General features: G+C 37.3%; 1 protein-coding gene and 1 long non-coding RNA gene across 3 annotated transcripts; one reads left to right on the top strand and one right to left on the bottom strand.

Annotated features, from left to right (window-relative positions):
- The first annotated feature begins 1,952 nt into the window (after positions 1-1,952).
- Positions 1,953-4,614, top strand: LOC131525172 (uncharacterized). Its single transcript, XM_058752543.1, has 7 exons — positions 1,953-2,236; positions 2,327-2,797; positions 3,081-3,234; positions 3,374-3,549; positions 3,657-3,757; positions 3,866-4,012; positions 4,477-4,614. The coding sequence occupies exons 1-7, from the start codon at positions 2,038-2,040 to the stop codon at positions 4,612-4,614; spliced, it is 1,386 nt and encodes a 461-aa protein (XP_058608526.1). The 5' UTR covers positions 1,953-2,037.
- Positions 4,615-11,531: 6,917 nt separating this feature from the next.
- LOC131525409 (uncharacterized) lies at positions 11,532-12,909 on the bottom strand. 2 transcript variants are annotated; one of them, XR_009267204.1, is made up of 4 exons: positions 12,412-12,555; positions 12,023-12,122; positions 11,699-11,865; positions 11,532-11,595 (listed from the first exon to the last, which is right to left on the bottom strand). It is a non-coding gene; the product is annotated as an uncharacterized LOC131525409 (long non-coding RNA). The 2 variants fall into 2 exon arrangements; XR_009267205.1 differs by adding an exon at positions 12,599-12,909 and having other exon boundaries at positions 11,538-11,865; positions 12,412-12,494.
- Positions 12,910-15,237: the final 2,328 nt, after the last annotated feature.

The following is a 15,237-nucleotide window of genomic DNA, read 5'->3' as shown; positions in this document are numbered from 1 at the left end:
TGGTCGACCAAGAGGAAACTGTATCCCTAAATCTGTAATTTTAATATATATATATAATTTTTTTTTTTATTATTTTTTTTTATTAATGTGATTTTTTTTTTTTGTGAATGCATATGTTTTTGATGTTTAATGTACGTATGGTTTATGTGTGATAAGGCCACTTTTTTATGGCTATTGTATGGCAATGATGTTTTAAAAAAAGAAAAAAAAAAGAAAAAACACCTTTATTAATTTTTGTGAATAAAGAGTTGTTAAAGTCAAGTCTCTCTCTCTCTCTCTCTCTCTCTCTCTCCAGAATGAGCACACCCCTGTCTGTGTCTGTGTCTGTGTCTCTGTGTCTGTGTGTGTGTGTGAGACGCAGGCCCCCACCACTTATGTCATTTCTGTCCGCTGCGAGTGAGAAAGTTTTTGCAAACATTTGACTTATTCCTATACTTTAATGTTTTCCTAATACGTCTGAAGTCCTTATATTTTAACTTATTTCACATCAAACGATTGTTTAAAGATTTCTTATATCTTCAAAATTGAATGTTTTTAAACTAAAAGTAGAAACATTTCAATAGTTTTATAGCGGAGCGATGGCTCTGTGGTTAGCGTCGTTGCGATGTGATTAGATGTTTGTTTTGATCGCTTATCTAATCCCAAGGCTCGGAAGGGCTTCAAAACTTTTTAAAATTATTTATCTAAAATGACATCTAATCAAACCCCTTAGGCTACGAATTTAATGTTGGCTATGTTTATTACGCCTGACTGCACCGGCAATTTTGGTCGTGTTTAGAGATGGAACCATTCGCATAATTTTAGGTTTTATTTTAAGAAGCGTGTTTAAATAACATTTCTAGGCGTCTGTTTCTGGTATCTGCGCCGAACTAAATTTTTCTAATTAGACACGCTGTCCTGGTTATTTTCACAGACTTTCAGACTATGTTTATGTAAACAGTTTTTCACATGCACTAGTCATTAGGAAATTCGGAAATTAGTCACGGCGATCATTTCAGACACCGCCCGTGTTTAAATCGATTTAGTAGATGTGTTTAGACTCTGCGAAAGAGTTTTCAATCGGATGCACACAAACATGCCATATGTATGTCTGTTTATCTTCGGCGAGACAATCTGACTCCAGGGGGCGTATTACAGAAAATGTCTTATCTTAGGTCTTAACTTAAGATATGATATGTTAAATTAGGATTTTTCATAAATTCGTATTACAGAAGCAAATCTTAACTTGATTTGGGATTCTTATCCTATCTTACAAAATAGTATCTTATCTCTAGTTAGGAAATCTTAAACGGCATAATCAAGCTTGACAATCCACTCTCAGGTCTGTTACCAAGCAACCAACGCTGCTGATGAGGTAAACAAAATAATAGAAGCTAATTCACTGTGAAAATCGCCTTTTGCAAAAAACCGTAAGGCATTAGTCACTTTCACTACAACAAATAATGCTCCGTGACACTTTTGTTGGTCTCTATAATGCTGGTTACAGTTCCTGTGCTAACTGTAATATGTTGTGTGGCAGTCTGTAATTACTTATAAGTGTTGTGTCATCAAAATATAACCAAGAGTCTTTCTACCATTAAACATCTTCGTTCTTCATTTTCAATTATTAATAAATGTAATACCATTGTCGGACAGCACAGTTGTAAGTGTTTTTTTCCGTTGGTTTTCAAATAATTTTGAAGTTAGGACAGCTGTGGGGTTGTCCTAAAGTTAAGACAGTTTTTAGTGTTTTTGGTCAAGTTAGGAGGTTTCTGTAATACCACTTTCCTATCTGTAGTTAAGATAGGATAACACACTTAGGAAATGCTGTTCTGTAATAGCTTTTGTCCTAAATGTGGTCCTAACTGAAATTACCATGGTTACCAAACAGATAAGATAAGATTTTAAAGTTAGGTTCTTTCTGTAATAGGCGGATCTTTTGTGACGTCATTGTTTACGTTTGTCGCGTTGCATCATGGGAATCGTGTGGCAGGAAACACCGCTAGATACCTGTAATTTGATTGTTTTGCACGTTTGGATGAGGATTTAGAGAAGAGGATGGTTCACTCTTGCTGTGTGGTCGATTGTACGGCTCGTTGGGGGCCTGATAAAAAGTTTTTTCGAATTTCCTCCGAAAAGGATCGCGAAAAACGAAAGAAATGGTTGCGTGCTATTAGGCGATTGAACCTGGACGCTCCGAAGAAAGCCTGGATTCCTGCAGCTTCTGATCGAGTTTGTGAGGCTCATTTTGTTCATGGTAAGTCTTAACGACTGTATTTATAGAAGATTGAAAAAAATAAAACTGAGTCAAATCAACCCAGTCATATGTTTTCGCGTTCTGATTCAGGTGTCCCAAACCGCGATCCACAGCACCCAGACTATGTTCCTCACATCAAAATGGGCTATTCTGGATCGCAAAACTTAAAAGCAAAAGAAAAGTCTGTTCAGCGATACGAACGGAGGATCAAGAGGCAACGCCTTCCATCCGCAATGCCTTCCACTTCTACTTCCGCTACGGTTCCGGACCTGGGTGGTCATGATGATGTTAGCATGGACTGTGAAGTGATCGTCAGTGTTGACCCCGATCCCACTTCTGCTGACAACGAAATGACCACAGAAACTAGCGCCAGTTGCTCTGACCAGGCAGCGAAAAAAGAGCAGCTCGAGGCAGAGACCAAGAGACTGGCAGAAGAACTTCTGGCACAGCAACGAGCAGCTGTGTACTACAATGAGAAGAGCACGAAACTTCAAGAAGCTCTAAATAAAGAAGAATTCACTGTAAACAATCTGAGCGAAAAACAACTCAAGTATTACACAGGTATGTGCTTTTTAGTTCAATATGACTGAACACTGCAATATATGATGTAAAAATAAGTACAATTTTATTTAAAGTTTATTTGCCCTTGATTTGAGCAGATAAAATAAATGAAAATGAATGAAATTGAGATTTATAATGCAATGATATATATTATTAAAATTGTACATGTTTTCATCACTTTTTGCGGCGCATGCACTTGGACTGGTTAATAAATATGTCTATCAGCATCCAATCTACACCCGATGTAGGTGACAATCCAAATTACTACCACTTTTTGTTGAAGGACTCAGAAGTCGGAAACTATTTGATTGGATAGTTAAAGTGGTGTCTGCTCGTCAACTGCCCTACTTCTGTGAGAAATTGAGCATCACAGACAAGGTCCTTCTTCTTTTAATGAAGCTGAGGCTGGGACTGCAGAACAAGGACCTAGCATACAGGTGAGATTCATTGCCTGTAACTGTGGTGTTTGATTGTCATCACAAAAATAAACCATTTAGAAGTTATCCACTTTTTTTAACATTGCAAATATAATTAATCATGATTTCTATTCATTAATGTTTTCTTATCTTTCTTCAGGTTCAAGATAAGTGCTGACCAAGTAACAAAGATAGTGAACATCGGAAGCTCTGTAATGGCTGATGCCCTGAAGTTCCTGATAGTGTGGCCAGAAAAAGGGGCGATAATAAGAAACCTGCCTAAAGCTTTTAAGAAAACTAGAAGATACAAAAAGACTTGTGTCATAATTGACTGCAGTGAGATCTTCATACAGCGGCCATCTAATTTACTAGCTCGAAATATTACATACTCCACATACAAACATCACAACACGTTGAAGCTGTTGGTGGAATTACTCCAACAGGAGCAGTTTGCTTTCTGTCCAAGTGCTGGGGTGGCCGGGTATCAGACAAGGAGCTGACAATCAACAGTGGATTCCTGGAACAGCTGGAGCATGGGGACCAGGTAAATTGCTTCTTTTATAACATGTAAATCTATCCCCTTCAAACACTCCCTCTCAAATAAATAAAATAGTTGTAGCATAATTACATTTTTTTTATGATTGTGTTGAAGGTTATGGCAGATCGAGGATTCCTCATTCGAGAAGAACTTCTCTGCAGAGGAGGAAGCCTCGTCATCCCTGCATTCACAAAGGGCAAAAATCAGCTTAGCCACAAGGAAGTCATCGACTCAAGGAAAACTGCCAATGTCAGAATTCACGTAAGTTGAAACTGTTACTCTACATTCAATTTATAGTCAAAAACGTTTCCTGTTTTATGAATACTTATTTCCAAAACATTTGACTTGAGGGGGATAAAGAAAGAATAACTAAAATGTATTTAAGATGTCTTCTATTAACTTTTGTAATATTCGGTCTAGATTTATAAACCTATGATCTGAAGAATAAAAACTAGGCTTCAAACTTACACAAACATACGCTTGCAATTATAACCAGCAATTATTTTAAGAACATTTTAAGGCAGAAATCCATTAATAATTTAAGAACATTCAGTCTTGCCTCGAAAAATAGATACAGTACAATTCTTAAATACAATAAAAAAGTGCATTGTTTTTGCCAAAGTGCTCTGTTGAAAATAGCCAACACAAATAAAATGCAAAGTACTTCAAATGTACACATCAGCTGATTAAAATATATATTCTACTATATTCCTTTCTTTTAACAGGTAGAACGGGCCATTGGTCGGATGAAAAAATTCCGGATTCTGAAGACAACATGGGAACTCAGACTGGTCAAGAGTGCAGACAACATAGTAACAATAATCGCTGCACTTGTTAATCTGCTACCTCCACAAGTGAAATAAAGGTTTTCCTCCAGTATCCTTGCATATCACTGTTTTGTTTACATTACTTCGCAGACTCTTGTGATACAATGAACATGGGTAGAAAGTAGGAATAGAAGAAGCTATGTAATCTGCAAGCAGCTGACATCCAAAACGGGGGGTTAAATGGAATTCTCTGAATAGCAATGCCAGCTTTTGTGTAAATGACAAAATCGCACCACTGAGCACCAGTAATGGCCATTTGTCCTTGTACTTGGTGGTAGTACTCATGGTCGTGTTTGAGTTCTGGGGCCCCATCATGCAATTTGCTCATGAAGTTGTCAGATTTTGCTGCCTCACTTTTGGGGGTTTGTCTCGCACACTGTATGGACATTTCACCTCAGTGATTCCCCACTTGCTGACCTCTGTGCTGTCATAACAAACTCTGTCAGGAGTGGTGGCTAGAATGGGTTCTTCTGGGCTGATGTACAAGCCACATTCATGTAGTATGACATGTCTTCTCTGTGCTAGTCCTTTGTAAACTTGAATGGCGACGCTTTCATTTTCTTTTCCCCAAGAGAGCATTTTTTTTTGGAAATCAGTGGGGGGCTTTGGATGAAGCATGTCACGTGCAACAAGTTCTGGTTTGGCTTTTTTACTGCTCATTTTCTTGCAAATTTTTCCAAAATTTGAAGCAGTGAGTCTTGAGTATTTCAGAAGAAACCATTTGGGACAATCAGCCTGTTGTTTTGTTTCATTCTGAAGTTTATTTGCCTGATCATATGTCACAGAGAGTGAATCTATGTAAACTTTATGCTGAGCTGAGATCTCTTGTGGAGTCTCTCCCCACCTTTGGAGCCTAGTGCCACTAAATGGGAAAGGTGGTGGACCAGAAGTAGATGGTCGAGCAGTGGTTCCTGATGTGGTATTACGGACACCTGGTAGGGTTGACCAGCATTCTCCACGTGTGCTGGAACGTCCATATCTGTAAAACAGAATAATGAATATTTATGAAAAGAGGAAAGGCAGGACGTGCTAGGCGCAACATATACCAAAAATAAAATCTAAGTCACATCTGGATTTAACAGATACCAATGCGCTTTGACATTAGTCTTCATGAGGGCAGTATGACACAGGTGTGATCAGTCACAATCAGCTATGCATGCAATATAGTTTACAATGCAATGCAGCTGGAACATGGAAGACTGTCTCCCATATGTATAATGCTATTCTGTAGTAGTGCAACCCTATTTTGTATATAGCCAATATCTGATGCCATGTTCTTGCTGCATTCTTATCCTCCTGAATATATTGTATGTATATATAAATATTAGTGCTGTTTTGCATTGTTAATTCTAATGCATGCATAGCTATCATATGACTGATCACACAATGACCTGTATTTAAATGCCATGCTTTACACATGCGTGTCATACTGCCCTGATGAAGATGCAAGTCAAAATGCATAGGCCTCTATTAAATCCAGATATGCCTCAGATTCTCATTTTTCTCATTATTGAAACTAATTGGTAAATGTCAAGCGCCAATTTTTACCTTCATCTTCAGTGTCATTTGTCTCGCTGTTTGCTGTATCAGTCTCTTCTGGGTCCAATCTTGGCAAGGACTTAAATACGCAAGCAGTGGGGCAAATTTCTTTCAACTCGCTGATAAAACCCCTATATGTCTCCATGTATCCCTCATCCCCTCTGGTACAAGCCAGCGGAATTCTACCCTTCTTCTCACATGCTGGCCGTGGAGCAGTCTCTTTTTTCTTACTGGGGTGGAAGTTGATTTCATCTGCAGGTGCTGTCAGGGAGTTGTTTCCAAAAACTTGATTCCATCTGAAACATTGAAAAGCAGAATAGGCTGTTTATTTCTGGATTCATATAATATTAGACGCATTTAAAAAATATATATTATTGTTTTTTTTTTTTACCTAATTCATATTGACAAGAGTGTCCATATCTAGTTAATCTTATCAGAATAACAAAATATTACATTCTGTAGCTGTGCTTTGATACCTGCAAGCCTCACTAGTACATGCAGCATTTGTAAGTCCTATCCTGACAGCTGCTTCTACTTTAAACATTAAAGCTGCTACATGACTGCATGTTTCTCCAAGACTGGATTTGAAAGAAGGAGAAATGTGTAAGCTGTGATATACAATTTTTCACCATAGTACAGATGCCATTGAAAGTCTCACACTGAACACAATTGAATTGGTACAACAGTCACTACATTTTCAATAAATAAATAAATAAATAAATAAGAACACTGATCAATGAAGACTTACCCGGCTTTGCAGTCGCAGTGAGCAATGATTATTTCGCCGTTCTCTTTGGCAATCACCCACGGGAGATGCGAATCACGCTGTGACTCTGCTTGGCCAGGTCTAACCTCTGCTTTTAGCACGATCACTGCTTTCTGTTTGGCAGAAAAGATCGGCCCAACTTTACGAGAAACAAAATAATCATAGGCCTCCAGACTTTTGAAAGCCTTTAATCTTTCATGAGTGAAGGGTCCAGGGGTTTCTATTAAATAAGAATAAATGTCTCCCCAGCAGATTGGTGGCCAAGACACCGCGAGTCGGACCAACGTTTTTTGTCATCCCAGATCTCATATGGGCTTTGAATAACTTCAATTTTGTCACCAATACAAATTTTGAGCTTCTCACCAAACCTCCTCCGGTCTTCAGATGTTAAAGTGCTTATATATTGTGGATTTCGCCTGCTAACTCTCTTGAAAGTGCTCGTTGCGTCTTTACAGCCCGCCATACTGTTTGTTTTGTTGCCACACAACCACTCGCGCATACGTACAAAGATGTCAACAAAGATCCTCCTATACGCCCCCTGGAGTATAACACTCTAGCACAGGGGTGCCCAATAGGTCGATCGCGATCTACCAGTCGATCTCGAAGTCAATGCTGGTAGATCGCGCTTTAGGTCATGGTTCTCGCGAGACAACTTAAAACTAATATATAATATATTAACTCATGTTATGACTATGATCATTTAAAAAAATATATAAATAAATTACAGCACCACCTCTCAACGTATTCTGTGTTTCAGACCAGCAAACCTTTCCTCATCGCGCTGTGTGAAATACAGACTGAACGGTTGTATAACCGCTGTATGAGCATATGATACGCAAACTACTACAGCTCTCGGCTGGATAAAAGAAGCCAGTGTCACACTAGTAGCCTTAAGTTTTAATGGATGACGATTGTAATCAAGGTAAAGATGATTACAGTGACATACAGGATCGTGCATTAGGCGCGCGTTGTGTCCGTTATTTGATGCGCAAACGGACCGTGTATGTGCGCCCTCGGCGCACTGATCACTATAACATCATATTTCTGCTTGAATACAGCTCAATATATTCACGTAGTTGAATACAGCGAGTGTTTTATAACAGATGTTTTGGAGAAGTTTGTGAGGATCAGTGGTGTTCATGTACATACGGGCATCAAACGCTCCAAACAGCTTGTTCTGACAGAGGAACTGTTCACTGTGGCGTCTGAGTTCAGTTATACATACTTTTACTTACTTTTAAGTTGTGTGAAATATCAGTGAAATGTTTGCGAAGTATGTTTGGAAAAAAGAACATGGAATGTTTAAATCTATCTTGAATTTGCTTTGTTTAAAAAAACTTACTTGAAAATACATAGGTTTTAGTGAATAGAAAAGTTTGGGCTTTACGTATTGATTTGGAGAGGAGGGGGTCTTGTAGTTAAAAAGGTTGAGAACCACTGCTTTAGGTAAATGCAGGCACAGTTCTATGGGGTACTAAGAATTTAACTATTTTATTATTAATATTTTATTTAAATTAAAAAATAATTAATGCAATATAAAGATACATCCCAACAAGCTTTTTTATAGGCCTATTTATTGTATATGTATTTTATTATTTATTTATTTTTCACTTGGTAGATCTCGGTGAGTTTCTCATTTGAAAAGTAGATCCCCACACAAAAAAGTGTGGGCACCCCTGCTCTAGCAGATGTTTTTGAATACGTTATATAGCGGTGCTTGAGCGGACCCTGCTGGTCGCGCTTAAAATAGCATCTCTCACGAAAATTTGTTTTATGCAGATCCAGCTATCAAAACGATATATTAACATATTACAACGACTTATATATCACGTAGTTTTGCGTTTAAATTACTCACCATGTCATTTATGTTTAAATATTACCAAAACTATGCAATTAACGTATAGCTTTTCTTATAATGAATATAACAGATCACCAATTCCATGCAAATGTCAACCTTGCCATGAAATTTTTTTTTTTTACCAAAATAACAAAACCCTTTCAAAGTTGTCCTTTAAGGTCTGTATTTTATTGTATTAATGTGCTGCCATGGAAATTTTAAGGAAATTGCTTTGTTTATTCACCACATATGAGGTTTGTACAAAAAGAAAAGTTAAATTTTCAGTCAACTATAATTCATGCTTTCAAAAGAGGGATCAAATACTCCCTTTTTTATACTTTATGTTAACAGTAAGCATTTTGCAGAAAGATGGGGGCATGCATGAGAAATAAATACAGTCACTTTGTTATGACAGCACTGCCTTGTACATTTATAAGCGATATATTTAGGAAGTCATGACGCTTCAGTGCTGTGTCACGTCCGTAACGATTTAAATATAAAGTTTATACTGTATAATAAATATTAATACAAATAATGTCAAACTTCATATACAAAGCCAAAATATGTCCATGCTAATTATGATGGACAATTCATCTCACTTACTCACTCTTAACCACCTTAATTATGCGTTACGGACGTGACCGTTACGGACGCTTCATATTAAATCATGCAATTGACCAGCTTGTATTTGTTCACCATGCTGTTGCTATTAAAATCACTGGCTCATATTAAATTTATCTCTGTTACTGTAGGCTATATCAGAACATTTCAGAAACCAATTCATTCTAGTAACATTTATAAAAAAAAAAAAAAAACTTAAAATACATTTTTAATAAAGAGAACACATTACATTTTTAATAGAGACAACATAATTAAGATTTACATATCGCCATAATTAAATTATAAATATTATAATTATTACAGTATTTAATAGAGAGAGACGAATAGACGTGAGCAAATGTTTACTCAGCTGATCGCCTACTCCTACTGTACCGTAAAGGACACGCCTCTTGTGATGACGCGTTTTCCCTTTTCCCTCATTTTCTTTCCCGCGCGCGCCCTCTGTTGACCAAGAGGAGTTATTTCTGAGGTGAATGCAGATCGAACTATTTCTGGATAAATATCTACTTTATTTGAAGTAAATGGTAAGTAATTTGATATTTACATGTACATTTTAATTTTGATAAAAGTGTATAAATTACAATAATAAATAAAATATCTTGAACACACTGTTGCCTGTGTATAATGAAAGAATCAGTTCAGTTTTAAAAATGTTTTTTATTACACAATATCAATGTTAATAAAAGTAATTAATATAATACAACAACCAATAAAACGATATACAATAACGAACAAAGAAACAACAACAAAGTGTAATTATACTATATAACTCTCATCCTATAGCGCAATGGCAAAAACTAATACTGAAAGACAAAGGGAATTCAGAGAGAGGAAGAGGAATAATGAAAATTTCAAGGAAAAGGAGAAGAAAAGAAAAAGCAGAAAGACTAAGAAAGAAACACAATCAAAACAAGAGTCAGAGAGAGTCAGGAGCTTGCTAGAGAAAGACAGAGGAAAAGGCGTTTGCTGAAGAGGTCACAAGTTCCTGCTTTACTCCAGGAGTCACCACAGAATTCACCGTTTAAAACTAGACAGTCTCTAGGCAAAGCACTAAAATGAGCGCCCGAGCTTTACCTAGCAGCCCTCGAAAAAATGTACAGTTATAAAAAGATTGCAACATCACTGTGCCTTCTTCCAGAGAAAACAAAATGAAGCATGTGACCGCCACCACTACTACATATGATCATGTCAGGGAATTCTATGAGAGAGATGACATCTCAAGGCAAGCACCAGGAATGAGGGATGTGGTCACAGTCAGAGAGGGAGGAGTGAAAAAGAAAATCCAGAAAAGGCATTTAACAATGTCTATTCTAGAGGCCTACCGCTACTTCAAAAATGAACATCCGGAGTCTATAATTGGAAAATCAAAATTTGCTGAGCTTCGACCATCTCATGTGCTCCGGTCTTCAGAAACTCCAAGAAATGTGTGTCTCTGCCGATATCATGAAAATGTTAAGTTAGGCCTGGACTGTCTGCAACATGTCATCCCAAGGCAGGTATTCCAGAGCACACAGGATTTTGTAGAAGCTGTGGCCTGTAATACAGATAGTCCCCTCTGCATGTTAGGACAGTGTGCTGAATGCAGGAATGGCAAGCTCTTCGAAATGCGTACCCTCTGTAACATCCCAGAAGAAGACAAACAAATTAAGGTGACCTGGTACGCATGGGAAACAACAGAGGGGCAGCCAAATAAGGTCCAAAAGAGTGGCACACTAGGTGATGTACTTAATTTTCTGAAGACAGCGGCAACAAAATTTGTGCATCACTGTTTTGTTAAAAAACAGCAAAGTGGATTTTTCCAGGCCAAAAAACTACAGGCAAAAACAGACAAGGAAACTGTGGTGCTGCAAGTAGACTTTGCTGAAAATTACACCGCTGCCTACCAAGACCAGATCCAGTCAGCGCACTGGCATCAGAAGCAGGTCACAGTGTTTCCCTCAGTCCTGTGGTCTGATGGAGATCCTGAGTCATATGCCATCGTGAGTGACAGCCTGGAGCACGACAAGAGGTCTGTGGCAACCTTCCTCTCCAAGATTGTGGAGGACATTAAAATGAAACATCCTGCAATGAAAGAGGTTCACATATTTAGTGATGGAGCTGCTTCTCAGTTTAAGTGTACAGTGGCATTTCTTTGCCACGAGCCACGGCAAAGGTGCAGTGGATGGTGTTGGAGCAACTGTGATACGTGCAGTTAACACTGATGTCCTCTGCAGACAGGCAGTCCTTGTGACAGATGCTGCTTCATTTGTAGCTTCTGCAAGGAAGAGTTGCCCAAACATCAACATCAAACTCATTACAGCCAACGAAATCACAGATTTTATACAGCATCATAGGCTAAATGAGAGATGGGCCATTACCTCAGCTGTTCCGGGCACTCAGTCAGTACATCACATGGAGCCAGTCTCCTGGGGAGAAGTACGTCACAAAATCTACTCCGAGGCAGAACAGTCAGGTGTCCATACATTTCTGCTCTCCACATCTGCTGAAAGTCCCGAACACCAGTCCTCTGAGCATCAGTCAACAGCTGCAAAGAACATCAAAACTGGAGACTGTGTCTTGGTCCAATTCAAGGCAAACAAGTCATTCAGGCAGTTTGTTGGACTTGTTAATAACCGAGCAGGAGGCACTGGAAATAAGGTTCTTAAGAAGGAATGACAGTGCTGGATTAGTGTACATCTTACCTGTGATGGAAGATAAAGCTTGGGTGACACCTGACCAAGTGATTGAGACTTTCATCCCAAAGGTAGACAACAGAGGGAGGTATCACTTTGCAGAGGCAGTCTTTGCAGAATAGAAAGAGAAAACAAATTTGAAGTCATCCAATTAATCACATTTGTACTAATTTATTTGATATTTTGCATGTTTGTTTTGCCTTGATTGATGTTTTACATTAGCTTTTACATTTGATAATTTCATCTTTACAATATTTAATAACATGTAAAAGTACAGACTGACTATACAATTAATTAATTAATTTTATTTTATGTCTACAGTGAATTAACTAAATTAATATTTTGTAAGTTTCTTATTCACAATGATTCATGCTCATAACAGTGATCAATATACTCACCTTGCTCACCTTTTTTGGACATCTGTTTTACAGAGCTATTGTTGCTACAAAATCCTCAACGCTAGTCAGTTACTAATGTTGACCTATGTAAAAAAGTTCATGTTGTTAATTATTTATCTTTCAAGTATATCTTAAAGATGTTCACATTAAACATTAAATGAAAATACTGTAAGTACTTTATGCTCACCTTTTTTTGCACATCTGTTTCACACAGATCGTTTTGCTGCGTCTTAGTCTTCTTAACATCCAAATGCCAGCCATTAAACTTGGTAAAACATAACTACTAATTAAGTAATCTTTAGAGACTATAAATAATATATTCTAAAGCATTGGCTTACACTGCAACTATTTTGACAAACATAATGCAGCTATTTAGAATCACGATTGCGCATTTAGCAACGCAAACTGGGAATAAACATTGCCATCAAACATACTATTGCGATCATTGTGACACGATTGTATTTTGCATACCATTCTTCACACAGACACAGGCCTACGCAGTACACACTAACAAGCAGACAACAGGCTATTTCAATTCACCGAAGCTTGTTCTGAGTGGACACCGCAGCGACCTCCGGGACTTGGTAAACATTTATTACAGCAGCTGATGTATATTAGCAAATTCTATATTATTCGGGGTCTAAAGTAAACACCACATTAGCAAATAATCATGATTGAATTCAGTTTTGAACATATCCGCACTGGTTACATTTTAACACCACACTCGCGCAAACACAAGCTAATCTACAACGCGATGATTTCAGTTTGAACGTTATTAATTGCGCAACCTTACCAAACAGATGTCTCAGAGGGAAATGTTTGTTGGTTTAAATATCCAACAGAGACCCAGAAATAGATCTCGGTTAAAGTTTTTAAAGCATTTTATCTGATTTGACAGAGTCGGACAAGTGACAATTTCAGATCTGTCACGTCCGTAACGGAGAGACGTCAGGTCCGTAACAATGGTTTTTCCTCATAAATGCAAAAATGAAAAACAAAATAAAATAAATAATTTATGTTCCATGGAGAGACAACCCTTATCCTTTCGGCTGGTATTATTTATTTTGGCTTGTGCATTTGAATTCGCAGAATTTCTACGAAGTATGTCGACTCCCAAAAACTCAAGTCCTTTTTTGTCACGTCCGTAACGCATTCATATTTGCCCGATTTAAAATATAAAACACGTGCATAGACTGTTTTTTTCTGATATCTAAACTCTATGGTTAGGGGTTTAGAAAAATATAAACAGATGTTTCAGTATATTGTTAACATTTACATTCTCTGATAATTTATATTTCAAGTTTTACTGCAAATGTCACGTCCATAACGATGGAATTGACCAGATGTATGCAATAAATTTCCAGGAAGCAATAAATTTGCATTACAGTTCCTTTAAATACCGTGAATGTTTAGGAACGGACAAAGACATTTTTTTTTCAGGAGATTCCCCTGGTCCTCTTTAGTTTTTTTGGAATTTCTTGCAGCATTTCTGGGGAAATGGACATAACCGGTAAGTTCTATTTATTTCCTTTAAAAAGCCTGTTATTAGACTGTTTGAGTAAAATTAGGGTACAACTAGGGCGAAACAGACGCACATTTATTCAATAAATACTGATGAATGAATACATGATTTGTCACGTAGGCCTGTGTTCCAGAGGCTAGCGGTCCGTCTTATTAGCAGGTCTAGTTGTTATTTTACGCTTTTTCATGGTCATTTGTTTGATACAATTTAAAACGATATCTAATTTAGATGTCAGATTGTTCTAGTTTAATTTGTAATCTTTTCATATCCGATCGGATTTATGGCTGTTTGCCTAATGTTTAAGTCTGCCACCTTTTTGTTTAGGGCATTATGGATTGAATGGACTTTTAATCAATTTCTGTTTATTTTGAGTTCTGTTCGCGTTCGAGTCTAGGGATGAAATGAAATGTTTCTTTTACCGTTTTTGGCAATGTGTTTTTGTTGGATATTAGCTTTAAAACATTTTAATGTTTGAGATTACGTTTTGAATGGTTTTACGCATCTGTGGCTGTAAGCTTTTAACTTGTAAACTCTTAATGGCTTTCAAGTTTTTAAAAATTGTATGTGCTTGTAATATGATGTTGATGCTTTTAAACTTTTTAAAGTCTTCACGGCTGCTAAGTTTTTATTTTTAATTTTTAATCGTTCGTGTTTGTAACGCTCAGCAGTTGTTTATTGTAAGTTTACCTGGAAGTGTAGCGTGGCCTAGTGGTAAGCGCCAGTCGCTTATGGAGCGACGGTGCGAAAGAACAGAGGTTCGAGCCCTGAGTCTTGGGTTGAAATGAAACGTTTCTTTAACTGTTTTTGGCAATTTGTGTTGTTTTTTTTTGGATATTAGCTTTAAAACATTTTAATGTTTGAGATTACGTTTTGAATGGTTTTACGCATCTGTGGCTGTAAGCTTTTAACTTGTAAACTCTTAATGGCTTTCAAGTTTTTAATTTGTATGTGCTTGTAATATGATGTTGATGCTTTTAAACTTTTTAAAGTCTTCACGGCTGCTAAGTTTTTATTTGTAATTTTTAATCGTTCGTGTTTGTAACGCTCAGCAGTTGTTTATTGTAAGTTTACCTGGAAGTGTAGCGTGGCCTAGCGTTAAGCGCCGGTCGTTTGCGGAGCGACGGGTGCGAAAGAACAGAGGTTCGAGCCCTGAGTCTTGGGTTGAAATGAAACGTTTCTTTAACTGTTTTTGGCAATTTGTGTTTTTTTTTTTTTTTTTTGGATATTAGCTTTAAAACATATTTAATGTTTGAGATAAATTTTTGAATGGTTTTACGCGTCTGTCGATGTAAGGTTTTAACTTG

Source organism: Onychostoma macrolepis, chromosome 19 (genome assembly GCF_012432095.1).
Source record: "Onychostoma macrolepis isolate SWU-2019 chromosome 19, ASM1243209v1, whole genome shotgun sequence".
NCBI classification, from domain to species: domain Eukaryota; kingdom Metazoa; phylum Chordata; class Actinopteri; order Cypriniformes; family Cyprinidae; genus Onychostoma; species Onychostoma macrolepis.
This window is presented reverse-complemented; position numbering and strand designations above follow the sequence as displayed.